Here is a 27882-nt window from a genome sequence, read left to right as displayed (position 1 = left end):
ACGCTCTGGTCGTCCAGTTGAAGTTGATGACGACCTAATCAAAGCAAAGCTGTGCGATTCGGATCGTCACAGTACAACACGCGAGATTGCAGAGAAGCTTCATGTATCACATACATGCATTGAAAATCACTTAAAACAACTTGGCTATGTTCAAAAACTCGATACATGGGTTCCTCACGAACTGAAAGAAGCGCATTTAACGCAACGCATTAACAGCTGCGATTTGCTAAAGAAACGTAATGAAAATGATCCATTTTTAAAACGACTGATAACTGGCGATGAAAAATGGGTTGTTCACAATATCAAGCGGAAAAGATCGTGGAGCAGGCCAGGTGAACCAACTCAAACATCAAAAACTGATATTCATCAAAAGAAGGTTTTGTTATCAGTTTGGTGGGATTACAAAGGAATTGTCTACTTTGAACTCTTACCACCCAACCGAACGATCAATTCTGATGTCTATATTGAACAACTAACGAAATTAAACAATGCAGTTGAAGAAAAGCGGCCCGAATTGACAAATCGAAAAGGTGTTGTATTCCATCGTGACAATGCAAGGCCACACACATAATTGGTCATACGGCAAAAATTATTGGAGCTTGGTTGGGATGTTTTGCCACATCCACCATATAGTCCTGACCTTGCACCATCTGATTACTTTTTGTTTCGATCTTTACAAAACTCCTTGAATGGTAAAAATTTCAATAATGATGATGATGTCAAATCGTACCTGATTCAGTTTTTTGCTAATAAAAACCAGAAGTTTTATGAACGTGGGATTATGATGTTGCCTGAAAGATGGCAAAAGGTCATTGATCAAAATGGGCAATACATTACAGAATAAAGTTATTTAGTTCCATGAAAAAATTGTCTTTGATTTTCTAAAAAAAATCCGCAATTACTTAGTTGCCAACCCAATAGTATTGGAAAATCAAACTTGCGTTTTTGTCGCACTTTCCCCAACTGATTAGAACAAAAATTTGATATAGAGCTACAATTGCAATCACAAAATCAAATATCAAATTTGATATATTCAAGTCATTGCGTCTTTGAGTCATCATGTTTACATGTTTCTGAAAGTGCATACCGACAGACGGTTAATCCTTTGTTGGAATTGGCTCACAATTTCATAAGTGTCTGAACTACAGATGTTATTTGTGTGTATCGAATTTTATCTAGTTAGCTCTCCTCCGTTATGTAGTTATCATATAAAATTATATTCGAACAGCCGTATAGACAGACTTCCTCTGAGCGGATTTTGCACAAAATTTGATTGAAATCTATAAATTTGGTATAAAGACCGTATAAAAGATTTCATCCGTCTAGATCAAAGCGTTTTTTCAGTTATCTTTGTCACAGACAGACAGAAATTTTCCAAAAATGTGTTTTCAGAAAAGTCAAAAACATGGATATTTGTTCAAAATTTTGAGATCGAATATTTTGACGATTACTATACTTTCTCTGTACTAAGTCTACGAGGAAGTAAAAGATAGTAACATTTTCAGGTATTTAATTATTTGATTGTTTTTGTATTGTGATACATGTTATATCAAAGACACAATATTGCTTTCACGTTTAAAAGAGGAAGTATTGTAATCGTCAAAAAAATTTCGAATTCGAGATTTTGACGAATTTTTAAGTTTTGGATCTCCTCGAGTACCAAATATGCGTTTATGATTTCATGTATATATCTGTCTAGGAACGTGATAACATAAAAACACTTTGAGCTGCATACATGAAATTAAGTACAGTACACTCCCGATTATCCTCGGAATTGGGTGGAGCGGCCGCTGCGGATAACAAAAATCGCGGATAATCCGAAAAAAGCTAAAAACGGGTATAGCAAAAGAGCAAACAGTCATTCCAACTTTGAAAAATTGTTTTATGTACAATAAAACGGAAAATAAACAGCAGGAAGTGTTTAACTAACATTTAATATTTTAGCATATCATTCAAAACTAACCTAAAATGCATTTTGTGAATGAAAACAGAAATGCGCTTTGTACTTACAAGAGGCGTCAAGGATACACAGAAAAATGAATACATATGTATTGTTTTAATACTGTAATGTATTATGTAATTAAAAAGCATAACTGTAAAACTACACCTTTTTGAAGAAATCAGTCATTTGTGTTTGCTTCTTGTTTTGGAAGCATTTTCTCTTGATCCGAGATTGCATTTTTCGTAGCATAAGTTTCTCGGCCAACTCCGCGTCGTCTTGTTCTTCCAAATAGGTTCCGAGAAGGCCTGGGATATTTTTGCCATAAATAAGCACGATGTTAGCAAATTTAACGTTTCGCTCAGTTTTGTGAACATTTTTATTTTCTTTGCTTTACGCTTGTACAAAAAAAAAAAAACTTTGTGCGGCAGGCTCGGATAACCCGCCCGCGGATAATCGGGAGTCTACTGTATATGAATTTTAACAAACATTTGTAATGAAGTATCATTAATTTGAAATGTTTCGCTCCACTGCAACCATTTTATTTACTTGTATACAAAGTTTGGAGTAATTTATTGTAATCGACAAAAAATTTAAACTCATATCCACGTTTCAAACCTCCCTAAGTTTAAAAAACACATTTTTGCCATTCCATCTGTCGGTAAACATAACTCGAAAATACTTCGAGCAGATAACTCAAAAATGCTACACGGATGAAATTTTGTATGTGGACTTACGACCAAATTTGTAGACTTCCATCGAATTTTGAAGAAATCCGTTCAGAAAAAATCTGTCTGGTTGTCAGAACGCAATGACTGCAAAACGACGAGAGCTAGATGGATTTAATTGGATACAAATTCAATATATAAAATTTGGAATCGAATCCGTCAAAGGAGAGACCATCTGTCGGTCTGTACATTCACAAGTGTGACTTAATTATATGAAATTTGGTACATGGTTTTGTGACAACAATTATAGTTCCGCATCAATTCTATAAATATATTCTGTTTGGTTTTAACTTGAACGCCATTTTGGAAAAAAAGGCTACTCAAATACCAATTCGACTTTCAGGCTTTTATATTAACCGCACCCCAGCAATACATTGCTAGAGACTGCACTCTAATAAGCTCTTTTAAAATTATTGTCCACCAATGACATATGATTAATAATTCCCAAGTACATTTATTAGAGTGTATGTCAGTAAATTTCGAGAAAAACCACTTCCGATGATTTCTTGAAAAAGTGTTCTTGTTGCATGCAATGTATTCTGTCTTTCTGCTGGCACTGTTTACCTGATGCTTTATAGAATAAAAACGCTGAAGAACAGTTTATTCCAGAATGCAGTTCTTGGGCACGGTAACCGAAAAAAAATTCCAACAAATTGTGAGAATGTTTTATTAACTATTTTCATGAGTGTGCATATCATTACAAATACCTTAAAAATATAAAAGGCGAAAGAAATTTATAGCTCTTTTAAATTTACCAACTTTCAGTTTAAACCGGCAAAAAAAAAGTCTTTCAACTGGAACCTCCATTTATTACAATTTTACTGAAAACATACACTGCTGTATACTTCATTCCTGGCGTTTTCACATTTAACAACAATTATGTACAACATTCTCCTAGTTAAAATTCGTTGATGAATTTGCGATTCTGTAGAGTGCTATAAGTAGATTCAATTTTGAACTATACAAACTCTATAGGAAACCACAGATAACACTGGTTATTCGGAGCAATAGATTAAGATGGCTCGGTCATATCTAGAGAAGGGCTGAAAACAGCGTCCTCAGAATATCTACTTTTAAAAATCCTATGGAATCCAGGGCCAGAAGACCTCCAACCAGATGGCTGGATGATATGGAAAGAGACTCGAATGTTCTGAATATAAAAAACTGGAAGTTAGTTGTGGGGGATAGAAAGCGTTGGAAAGTGCACGTGGTCGAGGCAGCCAAGGTCTACAAGGGATTGCTGTGCTCATGAAGAAGAATAATGCTATAAGAAATAATAAGCTGACAGGTATTCAAATAGTTTTACATATGAGAACATCTACTGCAATCCTGAAAAATAACAAATCTGCTACAATCTCGTGAAAAACTAACTTTTTTCTAGCATTCAGGATGTCAGATCTGTTCTAAGCAAGCTAAGCAGCTGCCTAGGAAAACAAGGCTAATAGGGGGATTTCAACAAGTCAATTACAGAATTTTATTTTCCTAGTTGCCAAGAAAATACGATTGTAAAAAGAACCAATTCTATAAACTATAAAATACTAGGATAATGTTAATATTTTATCATATGTAATTAGTAAAGTTCTTTTATGATTTATTAAGTTCCCATTGCTATTCGAATATTTATAAATATCGAGCACCAGCTTCAATCTAAGTAAATATTATGTATGAATGGGATGATGGGCAGTCTGGAGTCATAACATATAAATAAAGCCAAATACATTTTCATAAAGTTGATAAAAATAAAAAATAACTAAAATAAAACATTAATATGTTAAAATGTATTTAAAGAGATTAAATTGGCCAATTAAAAAAAAAAAGCTTCGCAATGAGACACATGTCCATTTAGGAAAGGGAATCTTAGGTATCTCTGAATGAAATATAGAAGATGTTAGGGATTTTTAACCTTTCATTCAGGGAGTGAGAAATGCAATTACCATTAATTTTTTTAGAGCATGCATTAGAAATAAATAAAAAAGTGGGATATGAATAAAGAAATAAAATATTTTAGAATAAAGCAACATCAGTTAATTTAAGACTGAAAAAAAAAATAGACAATTATTTAAGATATGAATCAAATTTTTAAATATTATATATACTCTTTCAGCGTTTTGAAATGAAGTATTGAACTCGATTGTAAGTCATTTCAGTCAATAAGTATAATGCTGAAAAATTACGAAATATAAATTTTCATTTCTTGCCATATACATATAAAGGTGCTCATAATTAGTGAAATATTTTTCACATGCTAACTTATTAAAAATATAATAGATACATGTAGGTATAATAATATCTAGATATAACATCCATATCCATGATTCCGCCAAATTATCAGACAATAAAGCTTACTACTTTTATCTTACAAATGCTCCACTCATTGTGCACAAGAACATTTCTAATGGAGAACAGTTCTATAACATCATGAAGCTAATAAAAATGGAAATGTGTGGTTCATTTTTCTTATAAATTTTGCTGTAATTCAATTTAATTTTTTTTTATTTGTCTCAACCTACATAAAAATTAAACGAAGAAATCTTTATTCTTAAACTTTTAAAAATGGAAAAAATTCACACATTTCATATTTTAACCCACAATTACAGTTAATGAAACCATGAAGACAGTTCCAACTTCAGAGCAACAATGTAATTTATTGTCAAAAATTAGGCAAAAAAAAAATAATGAATAATAATTATTGAAATTCAGAAAAATTTTGCACGGTTATCTAAATTGTTAAGAGACAAATTTTTTTTAAATTTTGGAACAGTGTAAAATTTATTTTTGTGCCATAATATTTTTGAAAGTTATTGCGAAAAATTTCAAAATTCAGTTTAATTTTTAATTAATTCAAATTCTAATAAAAAAATTTTAAAAAATCGCCCAAATGATCACAATCACACTCTTCAAGGTATATAACATGCCAAATTTGGTAGCTGTAGCTCAAACAGTGTGTTCTATAAAGTGCCAATACACACATTCATTCTAATTTTAATTAAAGATAATCAATACATAATAATAATTTAAAATATTTTACTAACAAATATTTACGATTTATAAATTATTCATATTTTAAAGCACATATCCTTTTCTTAAATTCTTCAAATAATTTTGTCTTTAATAATCTTTTTCTTTTGATTTAATGGGAAAAAAAAACTATCATACTAATATTTAAAGCATATTTATGAACATTTCATTCAAATTAAGCAGCATGTTCTATATTTCTATATAAACTCATAATTGAAATTTAAGTTGCTATTAAAATAAATTAGCTCAGATTTTTTTTTAATTATATATATATATATATATATACTATCTGGCCAAAAGTATCTGGACACCCCTTAAAAAAGTAGTTCTGGCGGCTGACGCAATTTGATGCGTAATCGAAAGCTATAAAAACTTTAGTAGTGGTTTGTCAGGTTGTAATTATGCGTTTGTGAGGCAATAAGTAAGTGAAAGGTGCTTAGTGAGTTTAATCGTGGCAGTACAGTCGGATGCCACCTTTAAGGGAAATCAGTTCATGAGATTGCGGATATTCTATAGAAGCCTAAATCAACTGTGAATGATGTAATTGTGAAGTGGAAACGTCGAGGCAGTGAAACTGCAGAAAAACGAACTATTAGGCCAAAAAAACTTGGTGAAAGCAGCCACAAAACTCTGAAAAAGGTAGTGAAACAAAATCGCAAGTCCTCATTGGTAGAAATTAAAATTCATACTTTCAATAAAAATGCCCGATATAAATTTTAATATAAAATAATTAAAACAGACATTAAAAAGAAAACTAAAAAGACAATTACTTTGTCACTAGTTTGTATAACTCAATGTCATCATATGTTTTCAAGTAGCATAAATTACTTTAGCTCATTTTTTTTTATCAGTTCGAAGTGGATTCAAAGGATAGCTGATGGTAAAGAAGGATAAGATTCTTGACATATCCATTTAGCTTTTGGTTGCATTTGCTGAACTGTAATTAATAAAAGAAAATAAAAGAATATATATAAATTTATTAATCATAACACTACGAATATGTTTCAAATATCTCACTTGAATCAAATTTATATTAAGATCACTTCTATGCAATATTATATAACTCTAAAAAATAAGCAATTTGGATCATCACATTAGAAAACAATATTTGAAATATTTTAACTTAGATCAACTGATGAAAAAACTCTAATCTCAGCAGGTTAGGGAAAATGATTAGTACTCATTGCATAAAACCTATTTTGCTCCCGGTCATCATCAGAATTAACCAAGTGTAAATGGTACTGGGAAATGGTATTTTTTTTTCACTCTTTCAGGATATTTCATTTTAAAAATGTGACATAAAGGCTACAATGCTCTATCTTTATAGTGTCCTCAAATATTGGTACTTGGGACATTTATAACATTTCTTGCTTGCTTGATTCTACACTGTAGCATCATTCTTGCCTACTTTTTTTTATAAATAATTATCTAACAATGCAATCAGTTTAAAAAAAATGAAGACTCAGGAAGCAATAAAATTTTTATTAATGCCAGATTTCAAATGTCATGATTGTAAAATATTAATTTGAACTCATACAGCATTTAGCAAAAAGTAAAAGTTCACAATATTAAGTGAAAAGTTAATATTGTCACTAAAATTTCAAATATAAACTAATTCAAAAAAACATTACAGTGTTTTTGAAATACATAAATGACTAACATAATTATGTTGCTGTTAATCAATTGTGCCTTATCTTAGTGCGCTTTCTCTTTTACTGTATTACGACACAAACTAGTTCATTGTAATTTTTAATTCATCATTATAGGTAGATTGCAAATCCATTTCAAAAAGCCAGAAAACTATGCTTTTGTACGAATCAAATATAATTTTCATTAATTTAAATCTGCCATTACACACATTCTTAGATATAGAGTTACATATTCTGAAAAATTACATCAACAAGACATAAAGTATAACTGTTTTTGTTTTAATTAACGTAAATTCCCAAAGTAATTTATTACTGTGTAGCCTCACATTTAAAAAAAGATTTTCAAATTTTTTGACAAAGGAATATGCATGAATATTTCCAAACTATCAGCTCAAAAATCATTATGAATAAAAATATATTTTGTTGAACACAGTATATCAATATTTATTCCTTCATACATCATATTAGAATTTGAACTTTACTTATTAATAGTACTTATAATACAAGCACTAGCAATTAATAATTAAAAAGAAAAATTGCAGTTAATGTTTATAATATATAAAATATTTTGTAATATAACCAGTTATTTCACTAAATATCCTTAAATTCCTCCCGAATAAGGTCTCATAATAGATTTCTGATACTAAAAGTTTGCATATATTTTTGCTATTGAGCAATACGTTGTATTTCATTACCTGTGCAGCTTTAAGCTCTTATGTTCAAAGATGTTCAGGATTCAGTCATAATATCAGTCATAAAATCAATCTCTGAAGATATTTTTAGCCTGAAACAAAATGTGAGAAAAAGCAAATATGAAAATTATGAATCTAAGAATATATATATATATAAAAAAAAATCTGGATATATCCAAGCCACAATCAGTTACAGAATATCTAGTTTGTTTATAATTTATGTCTGCTTATGGCATAAGAAAAAAAGAAACATTAGTTTGGCTTTGACGACTTAGCAGATGTGACAATTGAATTGAGTGACATCAGACCAATTTAATTTTATGCGATATGCATGGATCAAAGTTTCCCATGTTTTACAATATTTTCTTCAATCATATTGAATAAACATCAATAATGAGGAAAAAAATTACCGAGTTCAACACAATCACATTTATTATAACTCAATTATTTCTTCATAATATGCTCTCCATTTCACATTTCTGTCCCTTCTAAATTAAAGCAATTGTCTATCTGAAGCCAAAAATCAGCAACCCAATCACCATATTATTTTATCTTTATATGGACTGAAATATTTCCTAACAGTTGACTATAATAGAATCATTGATGTTAACAGAGGTGAACAAAATGAATTGTAATGAAAAATGATAATAACAAAGAGTTGCATTATTACTATTAAGAAATGAAATTGTCTTTTGAAATGTTAGTTTAGATTTCACCTCACTCCTTCTTTTGTTATATTTTAAAAGAATGTCTTGCTATACTGTTCTTTATGTTTGTTAGAACTATGTTTGAGAATGTTTCAGTATCTATTGTATAAAAACTATGGCAATTTAAAAATAATTTTGAACAAAATAGTAAAAAAATTACAAATCTTTATTCTTTAGTAAAAAAAATGTAAATCTTTATTAGCACAATATAAATATTTTAATGTAAAGTTTTCTAAGGTTGTTAATTTGCAGGTAGTTAAAGAAGGCCAATGTTTTGGTCATACTTATTTACAAACATAAAAAAAAAAAAAAATGTAAAGAATAATTATCAGAAAATTAAGCAATATTTCATCTTGATTTAAATAAGTACTGCACAACTCTTATAAATTAAATGAAAGCACAAATTAAATTACTCTGAAACTAATGCATGAAAAATCTGAAGACTTTAAATCTTAAGAATTAAAAGCTTTAGACTCATATGTGATTGCATAGGAGTCTAAAGGACTACTTTGCCTATTACGTAGGCCTGCTCTGCCCATTTGATAATTCAACCTTACAGCCATCAACAAATCATTGATTTAAGTAAATGGTATCTGCAAGCTAGCAGTTTCTTTTATAAATCAACTAAATATTAATTATCAAAGGGGTAAAAATACTTGGGCTTCATCAAACTGACTTTATCAGTGAAATTGATTTTTTTAAAGACAATTTTTTTGTAAATCTGAATGAAATAATTTCCATCCAACAAATTTGATTTAATGTTTATGTTACTAATTAAAAATTAGTGACAGAGGGTGTATAAAGAAATAAAACTATATAAATATATGACCTTTAATTTGCACATTTTATACAGATCTTAAAGCAGTTCTCAACAAAGGAGAATATAACTACAAAAATAGCACAACCACAATACACAATAAATGCTATGACTGAATCAAATTTATTTATGAGTTCATCAGAAAGAATCAACCCCCCCCCCACCTTTTTGGAGAAAAAAGCATAATTCAATGGTATGTGATAGATCTATCTACTTCTAAAAACAACATAAGAAAACTTACACTGAGCATTCCATTAAAATCAGTTAAGTAATCCTGAATATGATCTGATTATATTACATTAATGTATTTGAACAAAATTTAGAACATTCATACATTGAATTAAAAATTTATAGAAACGAGCACATTTCTTACATTCTTTTTATTTAATTAATTATCAAATAATTTTATGTTTCTGCATTTGTAAGCAATATTATAACAAAAGTACAGATTAAAGTTACCATGTAAAAATATATTAGCATTCAATGAAATTTCAATATATAAATAATTTCTTAATATACGTATATATATATATAGAGAGAGAGAGATAAATAGATTTAAAAAATATTTTTGCATATTAAATATAATAAAATGTAAAGTATCTCTGTAAATACAACTTTATTTTTAGTTGAAATGGTAATATCAGTTAAAATTAGAAGTTTTTCACAATTATTTGGTGTATCAAAATTTTTCAAAAACTGTCAAAAATTATTTTTTTTATAAGTTATTAATAATTTTAAAGAATGATACAAAACTTAATTAAACATTCTGAATCAAAATTCAGAGATAAATGAATAAAATTGTTTTAAATACAACATTTTTATTCAATAAGAATGTCAACATTAAATATAAATTTGCATGGAAGCATAGTTTTCAAATAAAAAATTAACTATTAATTGTCACAAAAATTTCATCAAAATCTTTTGTATGTTTCATAGCATCCTTATTGACACAGATATTATATAGTATCTATATGATGTTTTTTTTTTGATATTATAAATGCCACACAATATCATAAAGATATAATATTTTATGCTAATAAGGATTTATCAGCAAAATGTGAAGATGAAATATTTAATAATTTGGATTTATATTGCTTAGAAGCTATTTAAGTATTTTTGCTTTTATTTATACAGATTATAATTTAAGTATTTGAATAATATATAGAGAACATGAAGATACCATACCATCTGGAAGTACAGAAGAAAATAATTTAAGATAAGAATGGATTTAATTAAAACTTAAGTTTTCTTTTAAGTAATAAATAAAAAATCAATCAATGGTGAATCAACATTAAACCAAAACAGAAAAAATAAATCCTTTTTTAATGCTGATGCAATAAAATTGGAGATTTTATATCATTCTGAAAGTTTTATCATTTCTGCATTAAAGTTAGTATCAACAATATTATAAAAGTTATGTCGTTAAAACAGTTTTTTAATAATCTTAACTCACAAAATAGCATAGTTATATATTACAAGACACAAACCTAGTAATTCCAAAAGCAATATTGTAATTTTTGGAAACAAATTTCCAGAAGAAAAACAGATACATTTAATATTTTTGGAAACTAAACTATACATTCATATTGTTTCATAAAAAAAAGAGAAAAACAAACATTACAATTAAAAAAAATTATATAGCATTTTTAGATTCAAAATACATATAAAATTGCATTCCTAAATTTTGAATAATATAAAATCACATTTTCATTAAAATTTATATATAATTACCTGTGTTGTAATTATATAAAATTTTTAATACTGTTAATTAAATCAATATTAATGAAATATTGATAGCCAAATCAATATTTCATAATCTAATTTCCTTTACATACATAAAAAAAAATCATTTTCACAATTTTGAGAACTGAATAAAACATTTATAATTCCAATAAGAATTATAGGAATATAAACAGTAATTTTTTAAGTCCTAAAATGAATTTTTAAAAATAAGTTTATTGAAAAAAATAAAAACAAAAAACTGCAATTTACCTGGATTTGCTTGAAGAATAGCATCCGATTTAAAAATTGATGTCTCAATTCGATGTCAAATTCAATCAGCAGCCCATTCCAATCCATGATTTTCAGATAGTCCCAAGTTTTCCTTCATACTACAAAACATGATAGGAAAATTTAATTTTCATTATTTCATGAGTCACTCATTGAAAACTATATAATAAAAATTCTTTTATTAGGCTTCAAACAAAATGCATTTCCACCATGAACTTATGGTTAGGTTATTTATTTCCCAACTCATGCATGCATTGTAAAATGCATATATAATAAAATTTATTATTTATAAATGTACATATAAATGCAACATTATAAGTTATAAATGCATGCTTCTTCTCTCCTGTAAACATTCATAAATTTACTCATTCATGAAGACATAATCATTATAAAATACATCTTTAGATTATATATATCAATATTATTTTATGAGAATAATTCTCAATAATCAAACCTTTTTATAAGAAATTATAACTAATTCAAATATATTTTATTTCAAAATACAGAAATTCTTTACCAATGGAGAAGATATGCAATAAATAAGACTCCATTTGAACAAAAATGCACTTAGTATTTTTGTAAGCATTTGTAAATTTATTTTGATAAATAAAAATAGTACTGATTACAAATACAGCTACAAGCAAATGCCAGATTTATGACAGGAACTGTTGTTGTTGTTTCTTATGGCACTTGCCATAGGTAAGCCCGCTGTTCGAAGACAGCGGATTTAAGCCTGGGGTAGGGGAGCGACTCTTGTTTCTATAGTAGCGCCATCTAGGGCCAAGAGAACGACTTAGCTACACACACGACACAACCCTTTTTACGGGGCGGACTAATTTAGACCTGAATCAGAGAACGATCACCCCTGATCCAGTACCCCCAGGGGTATTACTCTCGACATGGAGGACTTTGTGACCACGACAGATTTAACGCGCGTCAGCCACCAAGCACGCGGGAAATCTTCGGCCGGCAGGGTTCGTACTCGCACCCTAAGGGACGCGAATCTGACGATCTACCAACCAGGCTATCCCGGCCTATGATGGGAGTGGCGGCCTATGACAGGAACTAAAAACAAGTACTCAATATCATATAGAAATTACTTACTCTTCCTTTTGAATGCAAAAATTACATAATACTATCTTCAATCTAACAGTTTAGCACTATCTTCAAATTAACAATTTAGTTTAAATTGAAAGCTTATTAAGGATACTCTAATATTAAAATTATTAAAACCACTCGCAAAATATTCTAAATATGAATTATAAAATTGAAATTACCCAGTTCAGTTTGCACAATACCAGGTTTTAAAGTAATATAAATTTACAGATTATATATTTAATAATAATAAAATAGTGATTTATATTCTCTCGTATAAGATATTTTATCTTCCCTTCATTAATAATTCCTTCTTAAAAATCAAAAGTATGAATTCTTGAATGAGAGAAAAACGTTCTGTAAAATTATTCAACAAAATACACATAAATTAAAAATGTGTGCCACAAATTTAGATAATTTTGAAGATTTTGTAAATTAATTTATAATACAAAAAAAAAAAAAGATGCAGAACCAGGCAATTTTTATAGGTCATCCATGATAAGTTGAATAAATTAAAAACATCACAATGTTTTAAGAACTTTTAAAGATAGAACAAGAAATCAAATTTTTAAAAAATGAATTATGAAATATCAAAACATAAATTTAAAATTTTTGACCAGTATAATGACAATTCAAAAGATGTTCAGGTGAAATTAAAAAATTTAGATATTATTTCTAGAGAAAAAGCACTTTATTTTAAATACTACAAGACTGAAGAAGGAGATACTAAATATTTAAATTATGCAAACAAATAATATCATTAATGTCTAATGAAAAATTTGCAATATATGTATAATGAACCAATTTCTTTAACAGAGTTAGATACATTTCCTACTAAAAAGTGTATTTTAAAATAATTATGTATGAAATTTCAGTTTCCTTTGAAAAATAAAAGAGTAATAAAAAATTTATTATTTATATGTAATGGCTTAATTTTCATCATTTCATTTTAATGGCATCATGATGAATATAAAAGTTTCGAAAGTATAATTTCTCAAATTAATTTATACTATCAGGTAACATGAAAATTTCCTACATAAACTCGGCTCATAAATATTAGTAAGTTTGGTAATTTATAGCAAGGTTGAAAAAGTAAGTTCATCAACCTCTAATGATTGAAACAACAGCTACTTGAGAAATATGTCCTTCTCATTTCCTGGAAAAGTCAAATAAATATTAGTCCAACTGAACTAAGCTATTAGTTACACGAAATTAAATTTCAAAAATAATTGAATCTTTCATGGTATAAAAAAAAATATTGTTTAAGGTTCTAGAAATGATTGCCTAACATTAACCCATGTTTTTTCTGTAATTTTCTAATGAAAATAATTTATAATGACAGAGCTTTAATCTTATTAAAGCTCTGTCATTATATTTATATCTAAAATTAATTTATTATATTAAGCTGCATTAAGAAACATTAAGTGGCTTCTTCATTAACATATTGATTCTCTGAAAGAAGGTTGCTCAGGATAAAAAGAAAGACAGATTTTTTTTTTCTTTTACATAAGTAATTAAAAATGGTATATAAAAACTCCAGATTTTATTGACTATGCAAACAAAGTTTTATATTTCTTTTTAAAAATTTTGCTATATAACTTTCTGAATTTGTTAAATATAATGAATAAATGTTCTATAAAAAATAACAATATGCTGAAAGTAAACACATTAATGAACTGAAATCACTTAAAAATAAACTCATGTCATTTTTCCAGGAATACATAAAATTATCCCTCAAAAGAATTAATTCATTTCTCTATCTAGACATACAAATAAAGATGAAAAAGTCAATTCAATGAAAAATCTATATTTACCTTCCACATTATCACTATTATCCTAAATTGAGGGATAATTTTTCACACTCATCTCCAAACTTATCAGCATTCTGTTAGAGATGAAAGATCAGATAAAACAAACTTCACTCATATAATTCAGTAAATCTATGGAGGAGAGAAAAAAGTTTATTTATATACAGATTTTAATAAAATAGTTTTAATATAAAATTTTTTATACTAAATCAGTTTTATAGTCAATTTTTCAATAAAACCAATAACAATGGTAAATTATAATATGAACACTCTAGGTAGGTAAAAAAATATCAAAGCAGTATTCCAATTTTTGCCAAGTACTGTCCAACATTAGTGACACCACATGCATTATCTCCGCTCCTAACTTTGAGAGTAATAATATTTTTTAATGGTATTTTGGTACAAATGGTACAAAAATTTTGTTCTTTATCAAAACCTAAATCTGAAAATGAACTGTAATGATCGATTTGAATTCATGGTAACATTGATGACATTGATGACTTTTTCCTTCATTGATGCCATTATGATAACAACTGAATGTAAAATCATTATTTCTCCATTAGTTGCATTATCTATTGGACAAAAAAAGCTTAAGAACTGTTTAAAAGTAAAAACTTTACAGTATTAAGTTCAAAGATCCTTCTATAATTTTTTTTTTTTTTTTGTAATAAGGAAAAGACTTTATGATCATCCTGCATAAAAATCATTTTTATAAATGACAAAGCAGACTTATTTAGATACAATGAAAATGAATTTCTTGCAATGGAGAAAGTTTGAAATATCTTGCTCCACTTGATAATATTGATAATTATAAAGCATCAGACCAAATACAAGTTCCACCAATAAAAATTTAAATAGTAAACTTTCATTCTACTATAAAAAAAATCAGAGTATTTGACAAAAAAAATTCATACTTTTAACTTGCATTATTTCCCATTAATTGTTTTTAACATTTTCAATTAAATACGGATTTAAAAAATAATTGGCCACCTTTGGTGACCAGCTTATTCACCCAGATTATTGAATTTCAATATTGTTATACCACATATATGAAATGCAAATAACTTTTTTAATTTGCCTTGTTATTTGACACAACTGAAAAAAAAAAATTAAAATTCCTAACAAGCAGCATAATTTAATATTGCAGTATTAGAATGTCATCCACTGCTTAAAGACACAAGACCTTACTTAAAATTGATAGCACAAAAGCTCACTCTAAGCTAACATTAATAAACCATATAACATAAGATAATCTACAATAATGCTATGATATCTTCCCGAAATTGTACAGTTTTAAGAATTTCTGACAAAATCATATATATATCTTTGAGCTAATAATGGGAGGTAATATATTTATCTATACTGAACATTATAGTTTTAAATTTTTAAAGAAGTATCAGTTAGCATAAAGAAAAAAGGAAATAAACAGAAGAATAAAATTACTCGCAATCACTGCAATTGATATAATCTATAATAATAATAATAATGACACATATTAAAATGTAGACTTACATACCCATGTGATATATGATCAGAACATGAATTTAATTAATTCAAAAAATATGTATCAGAAGATAGTTTTGTTTTTCTGTTATTGAAACCATTTAACCAGTAGGGAGAAAAATATTATTTTGCGGCCCTTTCTCATTTAGAAATGCTTGCTGCTAAAATCAGGTCATAAATACTGAGGTCAAGTTTATTTGTTTATTTAATGATCAGTAGAACATATTTATAATTTTCAGCAATTAGCAATGCTTCACGTAAATATTATTTTACAATTATTCTTAACAATAAAAACGTTTTTTTAAAATACAACATTATACCAAATTATTGACGACAGAGTTTATAAGTAAATCTCGAATGAATTTCGGTACCAACAACATTAAAAAAAAACGATGAAATTATTTTATAAGAATTTTATTACCTTATCTGAAAAGTTCCAATAAAGGCACTACGTTATATTTTACTAGGGAGGCACCACCTCTTAAATCTTGGACATAAACAATGCCTTTTTTAATTGTATATTTGTCAGAGACAGTGATGGCACACATCTTGTCAAATTAAGTTCGCAAATAATGTGAGACTGCGACAGTCTTGACAGAAGTTTCGATTTCGGTAAATAAAACGCGACAATGTTGTTGCCACACTACTTTATGGACAAATTTCTTGCGGTTGCATTTTAACTACCCGAGTACCTTTGAAATTTTCTTCAGAGAATATTTCAGAATTTTAAAATCTCAAACTGAATTCCATTATTTAACTTGTTGCGATTTTGAAAACTCAAATTCAAAAAATAAACAGTCAACCAATTAACAGAATTTGACCAAAATTAGATAGATTTTTAAGAATCTTAAGATAAAACTATACACAAATTTTATTCTTTGAGTTGCTTTTTTTTAATTATCATATTTATATGCATACAAACTTATGATCCCATTTTATCCAAAATTTCATTCAAAGTCATAATTTCAGTGTAAAAGCGCAAAACAAATTTCACTTATCTCAAGAAGATTCACCAAAATCTCATTGGCGAAATTTTTGGAGATAATAGAACGCAGTATGATTCATATTCGAAAAATGAAAACAGTCAATACTACCAGAATCCGATGCAAGTTGAAGATATGTTTTTATCAGAAATAACGACGAAAAAGATTTTGCAAAAGGGCACTCATACTTGGATCAACAACCAACGCTTTAAGTATAAAACTATGTTTTTTTTTATAATTCAGAATTTTTCTTAAATTTGGAAAAAGTTATAAATGCTGACCGATATCTTTAAATAAACTGCATAACATTTAAAAATCTTCTTAGACTATGCAGTGCACGGGAAGTTAAACTGCTAGACCGGAAGTTTGAGAGGTTCTAAATGAGCGAAATTGAAAACGAAACGCATACTGAAAGTATATATCGACTTGCTACGCATGCGCATGAAGTAAAAGAAACAATGTGAAAAAAGGTAAATTTTAGAAATTTCAAGCAACTGGAAATCAAAGATTATATTAATGGATTTTTAAAAAGATATTGTTTAATAAAGTACATACGAAATACGGCACTGATTTTCATTAAAGGTGTTAATTTTTTTTGGCTGTGGGCAAGCGCAGATGTGCATGAAAGTTTGTTACTCCTGTTTCTAAGCGCAAGAAGAAAACAGTGAAATATTAAATATGTTTTAACTTAGTCCATGCTTCGTGCAAGTAAGGTCGCATTCACGGTGATCCATGCATGCTAGTTTCAATTAAGGAGGAAAAAATATGTATACTATTTCTAATAGACCGTACAAATTAATAGCTAATACAAGACGAGGTAATTATTTTTTGCATTTTCTGCTATCTGCTATCATTTTTAAAATTTTCTTATATTTCATCATTTTTTTTTCAGGCATTGCACAAAAAGTTGATCCACTTGAAACTTCGACTAATAATCGCGAATTCGTAAAATGTGGAAATCACACTGATATGAAGTAAGTTTTTTTTTTACTATTTATAAACTTTCTATTGTTTTCATTTAAACCGAAATAATTATTTTGTTGAGCTATTCGATTATGTAACTGATTCTGCTATTGCGGAGATGAAATTCTTAAATAATTTTTATTAGAATCTGTTTCGTTTATTTTTTACAAATTCTTTATTTTTCTAAGTTTACAAAAGAATATTTTCATTAATTTTTAAATATTACCTGATATTTTATCTTAAAATAAATAGCAAGTTAAATTTTTACTTTGATCGTATCAAAAACTTTTATAGCCATCTACCTTGAATCGTATCTTGTTGAAGATTTATCTCTGATTATTTTTCAGTAAATTTCAAAAATGCTCTTATTTTGTTTTTATGATGACCTACATATAAGCGATGCTCCAGAATAGTTGCGCAAGTGTGATAATAAATTTTAGTTATCTAGTTACTAGGTCAGTGATCCATGATCATTTAGAAAATGCACTTCAAGCTAGATAATCATTTTCTTGTCGAATACACTTAGAATTCTGATTAAAATTATTTTTCATCTTTTCAAACATTCTAAAAATAAAACAATAAGTTTTATAAAATATTTTTTTAATTCTTCTTACCTTTTAAAAGGTCATTCTCTTTTATTTTATAAAAATATATTTACATAAAAATTGTATTGAAATTGTATACTGAATAAATTTAAGGTTAATGTTTTATTGCTAAATGGACAAATGTAAAATTCTTTCTTTTAAATAATACTTTTTAAAACTTGAAACATTAAATCTTATACTTTTAATTAGAGTACAGATTTATTAAAATATTCCACTTATATGTATATAATTGTCTCTGCTTTTTTTATGTTTTAAAAAATTACTCATCAAAATAAATATACTTTATAAGATGAGAATAAAGATTTATTTATATATGTTTAGAAATTTTAATCATACTTAAAACAGAATGTTAAATTAAACCTATTTGCATAGTTTTTATTGTAGGAAGTTAATTATGTTTTTAATGTTCAATCTAACTGCACTTTTGCTAAAAGCTATTGTGAATGGTTGCCTTCCTGCACTTGATCTTGGTAATGCTATTTTTAGAAATTTCCACTTCTCTTATTGTAACCCAGAGGCCTCTTTCATTTATTTTGTATGTTGCATAGCTTAGAAAGAGCAGGATGAGAAATAGAAAAAGATTATCGGAGTTAGGGTATGAGCATGCTTGTTCTTAATTAATGTGATTTATGTCACTTTTTTTTCCTTGTCAGCAAACTTCCTTGTTGGTCTGTTAAAACACATTGATTTTTTTTTATGTTGAAATTTAAATAACTTTTAGATTTAAAGGAAATATTTGAATTAAAATAAAATTTTTGGACATATTATTGAAATTTATATGTGATAAGAAGTTCAGAATAAATACATTTAAATAATAATTAATATAGTTACAGAATAAATTAGATTATCATATCTTTTTCCAAAAAAAAGTAAACAAATTAAAATTAGGATATTAAAAAAGATTCAGTTAGATTAATTTTTTGAATTTTTTAAATTAAAAAATTAAGTATAACTTTTACTTTTCAAAAAAAAAATTCCTTCATACTTTGTATTAATTTATAATTTATTTCAGTTTTGGAGAATTAAAAATTTTTATAGTATGTAATTATTTATTGCTAAAAGAAGATACAGCAGAGAAATTAATGTGTAAATTAGAAATGCATGAAAGATTTTTGTTCTTCGTTTTATTTTGAGAAATTTTAAATTTTATTAATGTTCTGTATTCTTCCATTATACAGAGAATTGGAAATATGCACTGACTTTTTGCCAAACATTCAGTTAAAAAAATGTTTTTTCAAATACTTTCTATTTTATTGGATATTTCGAATGTATAAGTACTTTATAATGATTCAACTCATTTTAGATTGCAATATATTTTTATTTAAATAATTTTATTTCAATATTTTGTTGTATTTTCATTTATTTTCACATTCTATTTTATGTGATTATTTAATCCCTTTTTAATTCATCTTTTTTTTTTTTTTTTTCTTTCCTTAAAATTTCTTGAAAGTAGAGAAACAACTTATTATGATTCTGTTGTCATTTGTTTTAGAATTATTAAAATTTGACGTCAAATGATTATTAGAATTATACAATATTGTATCATTATTTTCTTTCTTTCTTTTTTTTTTTTTTTTTACTAAAAAATTGACATGTAAAATATTTTTGTTTTTAAATTTCTATGAATCTGAATGGTAATAACACTGGTAATAATAATACAAATAAAACTAAAAACTGAGAAAAGCACCCCCACCCCCCAGTTTCGTGTATAATCTGCTTCAGTTTAAGATGTAAAATAAAAGTCATCAAAAATGAAAAGGAATTGTTAGGAATTTCTAAAAAAGAAAAGAAAAATTAATATTTGAAAAAATTGAACAAAATTAAATTTTTCTTGTGCTGTTAAATTATTTCATCTTTTTAATATAATTTTGCTTTAACATCTTTGTCTTGTTTTCTTTTATGATGCATAAAATATTGTTATAAGTTTCCTTTGAGTGATTTTTCATATTATCAAAAATAGTTGAATAAGTTCTGTCTTTATAGTCTATTCTGTCGAGAATTCAATATTTTCATTTGCATGTTTTTCAAAAATATAATTAATAAAGAAATAAATAACCTGTAATTCTTTTAAAAAATGTTTATAAGTTGTTTTAATATTTCAACAATTGGAGTTTATGTGATATTTTAGTATGCTGTTGAATTCGTTAAGAAGCTACTAGATACAACAGCAGTTTACTTATTTAGAAGTGAAATACTGTTTCAAGCTTGTTGAGGATATTAAAGACTGAAGCTTAATCTCTGCTTTTTATTAAATTTGAATGTATTTCCATATTTTAATTGTTTTTCATAAAGTAGATTTATAAATTCCATGGTAACAATCGAAGGAGTTAGTTTTTACCCTCTTGCCCAAATTAGTAGTATTTTTTTAGTTAGGGATCATTTTCTCCTTAAAGATGTGTTAAAAATTTGAGATTGTTTTGGAAAACCAAAATATAATAAGATTTTTTTTTAAAAAAAAAAACTATTTCAGTGTGTCTGTGTTACTGTTCATGTCCAAAGATGACGTGCGTGTAAGCATTGCAGAAATGTAGCAATTCTAGGTTTCATCTTTGTATAAATTTCATTACTGATTTATTTAATGTTATAAATTTAAAACTGACAAAATCTAAAGCAGTTTCCTTTTAGTGTTTTCTTTTTTCAAGGTAAATATAATGGAAAATGATATATTATGTAATGGGAATGATATATATCTTTTCACAGAGAGAAAAAAAATCCTGGAAGATTTTACAAAGTATCAATTTCTGTGGTTAAAATAATAGAATATTGTATTTCTTACTTTTCTTTTCTTTTAATACACTTAGCTTGAAGGGAGACAAAACTTTTGAAAAGTGCAGTGCTGGAGACATTAAAAAAATGTTAGAATGTTTCCTGGTGTAGTTATTATTTTTTTATCTTTATTTTTTGGAAGACTAGAAGTAGAAATAAGAAAATAAAAGATATTGAAAAAAAAAAGTAATATAAAAATTGTACTTTAGAATTTTTCTTGTAAATTAATACATGAAAACCCTACTTCTATATTTTAGACTTATACATTTTTTTAATTGCAGTTTTATCTTTATAAGTAAGAATAAACTTTTTTTGAAACTAATTGTTTCGAGTTCATTTAGTTAAAACTCCTTTAATAAAGCTCACCTATAACAAGTCAATAATCTCAATAATTAATTTTCATTAAATAATGATTACATTATTTAAAATCAGTTAAAAAGGTAAAATTTAAGCTATTCTGAATAGAAAAATACTTAGTGTGGGTATATTAAGCAGTTACAATGCAAGAACTCTTTTTAATTGTGTATATTTTTTTATATTCAATTTCACTTTAAAATTTTGTCAAAAAAAACAAGTAATTAAAAGGAGTTAATGTTTTATTATATATTAATTAGCAAACAACAATAGAATAGAAATACGAAAAGATAATTACGGAAAAGTCCAGTATTGTACTTATTCATTTAATTGTCTAGGTTCCAAGGTATCAAAATGTTGAAGCATGAATTTATTTATTGGACAAGAGATAATTCAATAAAGCAAACATTGTTATCAAAAAGAAGATTAAATATTATGTTTGTAGTACCTCAAAATCTTGAGGGTTTTTACTAAGAAAAATAGTTTCTGAATGTGAAAATTGATTATGATGCAGCTCCCTTTTGATGTCATGTTTTAAAAAGTGACCAAAAGTTATCTATCATGAATTATTATTGTCTATTTTTATTTTAAACATAGTTGTCTACTAGTTCAAATCACTCTGAAACTATAAAGGATAGAAAATTCATAGTATCTAATATAACATTTGTGTGTCATAAATTCAAACCATGAAAATGGAAAACATTCCTAGTTTGAGTTATGTGTTCATTAGCAAAATAACATACTTAATATCTCTAATTATGAAAATAAAACTAAACTAAATAATATACTCGAACTAAAAAAATATCAAACTTCCATGTTTTTTAATCAAAACTTGATTTTTAATGTTACTTGATGCATTAGTGAACTGCGATTTTTGAAAACATTTCCATAGCTCCTTAAATAGAATAAAGAATTTAATAAATTTAAAATAAAAAGAAAAAATTAATTTATAATTCATTTAATTTAATGATATTTCTTATTTTGCAGTTTGCCAAAGCCTGTTTTCAGTCATCAAGTGAATGGTAAGAAAACACAAATTCAGAAAGTCAAACAAGAAAATTTTCCCCCACAATATGATGAATTAATCAAATATATTCAAGATAGTGAGTATTATCAAATTTTATTCATAAAAATGCTCTTTATACATATTTCTGTATGCACAAAATAAACAAATATCAATATAATTTCATTTCTTCTCACTACTAAGGATATATATTAAAAAGAGTTTACTAGCACAGTAGAACTTAAAAGTAACTGTAATATATTTATGATTTACTAGAATTTGCAACAATATTATTCAAAGTTCTGATTCGAAGAATCAGGTAAAGTTAATGTGATAAAAAGGATGAAAATCAGTTTATGAATCCAGAATGCAAATATAACTCGAATAATAACTCAAAAAATAATTTATCAAATATACTTGTAAAAATTTTTATTTTCTAAATATTTTAAATGTGAAATGCAGTCATTTCAAATGATTTTAAAAATCTTTATTTAAATTTTTCCTTAGTTGAATTTTAGATAATTTCAATTTGTGATCATTTTAAAATGAATAAAGCAAAATTGTACAAATCATTGACATATGCCTAATAATTAAAAACGAATAACAAATTAACTAGAAACTTTTTATAACTTCAAGAATGAGAAGTAGCCATCATTATAAATGCAAAGATAAAAAATTATTGATTCAGGATTTTGCAAAAGTTTTTGAAGCTCATTGGAAATTGATACCAAGCTGAGAATGTTAAAATAATGGTAATTATACTTTGAAAAATTCAGATAGAAAGAACATCCATATTAAATGAGAACTATCTTGATACAGATGCAAAATAAATAATATCAGTCTAAAAAATTCAAAATTTGTAAGTATTGTAACTGCTTTGTTTGCTTTGTAGCATGGACTGGTGTAGTGAAGGAGTATGATACATCAAAACAATCACCTGATAACAAAGGTATGATTTCATATGTTTATCAATATCCTTTTTTCTCTAAAATTTATTCATACTGCTTTTAAATTCCCTTCTTTGGTTACTATTATAAATCATATTTTATCTGTATTAATTTTATTACAATACTTGTTTTATCAAAAAAAAAAAATCAAGGAGTAGTTATAGAGTATTTATAGTAGTTATAATCATTTTTATATAACATTCATAAGAAATTAAAATTTTGTGATTAATTCTAACTTCGCAACAATTATGATTAATGGTTTCTCACAATACTTTTGGTTATTAAAGTGTATTTATATTCTTTAATTATCTAAAAAATATTTTATTTGCTGTTTCAGTTTATGCATTCCCAGATTCTATAATGTGAAAAATGTATTTTTATATATTTAAATTTTTCTATATTTTAAATCGAGCTCATTACCATTCTGGTACTTTTGCTTCAACATGTAAACCTTTTTGCATTATTTAATGCTTAGTATTTTTTTTTTTTATTTTATTTACTGAGATCTATTTATTTTACTGCATTTTTAGTGCCTAAAGTTGTCTTCTATCAAGACACCAGTTCAAGTTCGCATCTTGCTAGTAAGTATTGTAATGTAGTATTTTGTTTGTTTTAATATTTATTTGTATAAATAGTACAGTAATAATTAACATCTTTTTTTAGGCATTTCCATTTGCTATAACTTTAGCCCCTTTTTTCATTATGAATTTAGCTGCCATTTTAAATAATTATGAAAATTTTGTGGGTTATTTATGTAATTAGGGGATGCTTTGCAATTGAAAGGATTTAGCATCCTTATCATCACACTAAGCATGTTTGTTATACATTATATGCATTCATTGGTGTAATATTTTATATGTTCATAAGTAATTTCTTGTTAGAACATTAACTCACAGAGCAGTAGAGGAATTTGTGTATGTGTGTGTGTAAAAGGAGAAAAGATTGGACATTTCATCAAAATATTTATTATTATTTTGTCAAAATGAGAATTAATAATTCTGCTGAGATATTTTCTTCTTAATCATTTATCTTGCTATCTGCTTAAAGTAAGATGTTAAGGGCAACATCTAAAATACAATAATTTTTTATGTGTTTGTTTTATAGACGTGACAGTGGTTTTATATAGTTTATGGTCATATGCAAACTAAATGTCTTAAATAATGTAAATATAACAATGTATTATGTTGATATTTTTTATTAACACATGAAGGGAATTACAGGTTTTATTTTAGACTTAAAATGTATTTCAATCATTTTGCTATGTATAGTTAGATTTCCTTTCATAAATTCAAAATGAATGACAAAATAGTTTTAAACAATCTTATTTTAATCTTTTTTAAAAAAATTTGAAGTTTTTAAATATATTTAATAAATTTCTGATAAGCATCTTTCTTGAAGAATATAAATTCAATACTTGGAAGCCTAGAAATAAGAATCTGTAATCTTAATTCATGAAATAGCTCATTCTTGTCAAAATGAAATTTTAATTACATATTGAATTAGTTTTTAATTTAAAAACTATTGATCATTCTCTACCCTATATACAGGATAACACACAATATTAAGAATGATGTTTCGATATTCTAAATTTGTCGTGAGTTTCATATTAGTCAGTCAGTGTATAGATATTAGGAATTCTACTAATTAACAAAGTGAAAGAATTATCATATCTGTTTCATTGTATTTATTTAGATATTTCAGTATTTATAAATTTCAAATATCTGCTTAATTAGTAGAATATACAAATGTAAATGCAAAGAAAGAATTATAATAAATAATCAAAAACATGCATTTTACAAAGGTTCTATAATAGTGACCTAATATAAATCATTTGAATTATTTGTAGCAACAAATTTATTGAAATATGAAATGAAACTATCCAGATTATTAAAAAAAGAACTAAACCTCATATTGTATACTGCTTTGGGCCACAAAAAGCTAAAATTGCTTAAAGTTTTGATTGCTGCACAGTATAAAGAAAATAATTTCACAATATTGTAAAATACTTTTTACTAATGGGTTAAATGCCTCAAATATATTGTTAGTGTCAATAAGTTCCTAATAAATTATATATTATTTTTATGAATTATGCTATGTTAAAATTATTCTAATTTTATTTTCTTTTTTTTCTAGACTTTAAACCATTTGATCTGGAGTCATTTTGGGGTGAAAGATTTCTTCGAAAGATTAAACTAACTTCATAAGTAATAAAATTGTAGTCAATTGAAAGACAGTACTAGTGAGATAGTGTGAATTTGTTGTGAATTTAGAAGAAATATAAATTAAAGGAGTGCAATGAAATGTTTCGCATTCCACCTCAACCTGCTCCCAGTGAACATTGCATCATGGGGAAACTGTAGTTCCATAATTCCTTCACGCTGTTTTAGGCTTGGTGGACAAGCATCGAACATTTATTTCCATTATTCATCCAAACATTAAAACAGACTGGTTTATCTTTTCATTGGAAGCCTACTCTTCCTTTAGCCAATTTGTTTCAGTTTGCATTTTGTACAATTATTTTACAAAAGTGTAGGAAATAAAACTGTGATTTTTATGAAGGAAATGCATTGCAATCTCAGCAATAAAATTATAAATGACATTTTGTATGAAAAGTTTTCTTTTTTTAAAAAAAATATTTCACTTTATTCATTTAAAAGAAACTTTCAGCATAATAGAATCAATCATAACCAAAAACATTATTACTTTACCCTATGCCTTTGAAGATATTTTTCTGGATAAATTAAATTTGGAAACTCTGGAACTTGTTTCATCATGTTTTGTGGCTCTGTTATCTGTTAAAATTGTGGCATGTGAAAATCTGTTTTCAATTTTGACATCACTCTTAAAGGATTAATATCAAAAATCATAGGGATTATTTATAATTAAGCTCATACATAGTTAAATATTTTTAAAAAATAGAGTTAATTCGCATTTTATTATCATATGAGAGTTATGTAATTATGCCCTGTGATGATATGCGACTTCAAATATCTATCTGTATGCAGAATTGTCCCCAGAGCTTTGGAAATATATTCTGTATATACATTCAAGGTTTGTAATATGCGATGACATAGATCCGAGGAGTCTATATATAAGCCTCATTTTCACCTTCCTTCTCATTTCCCAGAGCATATATAAATGCCTCTCTTTTTTTTTTTTGTATTGTCAAAATTCTGTAATGTATCCAGAAATATTTGAATGCTGCAGATTAGGCTCCCAGGATATTTATTGGATAATATTATTTTATTTCAAATATATCTAAAAGTGCAATGCAATTTAATTAAATTAAACCATTTAGTTAATATTTTTGAGACGTTTTCATTGTTTAAGAACATAAATACATATTCATGAAAAAATTATTACTATGAATAAGATTTCATACAATTTCCATTTGTAAATGTACTCTACCCTTCGCATTATAATTAATGTTAAATGTTTGCATGCAAAATTTCAGAATATTCCCAAGTTGATATTGCCCATTTTCTGTATGCTACTAAGGATTTATGTATATATATTGTCTCGATTTCATTTGCCTAAATTTTCAATTTAAATTTACGTCTTCAAAAGTTGGTTAATACTTTGCCATAATATGATTTTACTAAGATAAGTTACCACTTATCATTTTATCCTTTGTAATTTGTAACTAGGTCTCTTTCTAGCCAGGGATATTAGTGATATAATCCGATTTGATTGAGAATTTGCATCGGTTATTTTATTTTGAGGAAAAAGCACAGTATTGCTCTCTTTCCTTGTTAGGCAAAGAGGGATGTCCTAGGAATGAAAATATTAATTATTATATATGTTTAATTTTGCATACTTATTGATATTGATTTCATTTTATTAATTAAGGCTGCAAGGGAAAAAAATGCATAAAGGATTTTAAGTTATTTAGATTTATCTAAAATTCTTTTTGTGACTTCTGCAGTTAATTTCGAAAATATTAAATAAACATGATATAAATTCCTTGTAGTTTTGTGAATAGAAGTTATATGAAAAAGGAAGTGATTTTGTAGATAGAATTACCCACCCTGCACACTATCTTTACCCACTGTTTCATAATGCTTGCCCAAAAATGAATATCAAATATGATATACAATATATTATCTTCAACTTCATCATTTTTCACGAGTAATTGATAGTATATTAATACATCCTTATAAAAATTTTCTTCTGAGTAATATTTTAGAAAATTAGCCTCATAATTTTTTTTTCGACGAAAGATTTCTAGCAAAAGAATTTTCGGCGAATCAGCTGGTCACCAGAGGCGACTAGTATCTAATAAACCAAATGTGTTT

General features: G+C 26.5%; 2 protein-coding genes across 2 annotated transcripts in view; one reads left to right on the top strand and one right to left on the bottom strand.

The window, feature by feature from the left end:
- The window catches only part of LOC129983992 (techylectin-5A-like), a 58301-nt gene extending 41716 nt beyond the window's left edge, over positions 1-16585 (bottom strand). Inside the window, exons 1-4 of the mRNA XM_056093736.1 lie at positions 16388-16585; positions 14470-14595; positions 11543-11661; positions 8030-8118 (exon numbers count right to left, since the gene is read on the bottom strand). The gene's annotated coding sequence lies outside the window, so the exon portion shown is untranslated. The remainder of the gene's footprint in view (positions 1-8029; positions 8119-11542; positions 11662-14469; positions 14596-16387) is intronic.
- Positions 16586-17408: 823 nt separating this feature from the next.
- On the top strand, positions 17409-26186 carry LOC129983993 (MAPK regulated corepressor interacting protein 2-like). The gene is made up of 6 exons (XM_056093737.1): positions 17409-17766; positions 17842-17923; positions 22625-22740; positions 23533-23589; positions 24118-24168; positions 25721-26186. Exons 1-6 carry the CDS (start codon positions 17715-17717, stop codon positions 25789-25791), a joined length of 429 nt encoding a protein of 142 aa, XP_055949712.1. The 5' UTR covers positions 17409-17714; the 3' UTR covers positions 25792-26186.
- The last annotated feature ends 1696 nt before the right edge of the window (positions 26187-27882 follow it).

Source organism: Argiope bruennichi, chromosome 9 (genome assembly GCF_947563725.1).
Source record: "Argiope bruennichi chromosome 9, qqArgBrue1.1, whole genome shotgun sequence".
NCBI lineage: Eukaryota > Metazoa > Arthropoda > Arachnida > Araneae > Araneidae > Argiope > Argiope bruennichi.
This window is presented reverse-complemented; position numbering and strand designations above follow the sequence as displayed.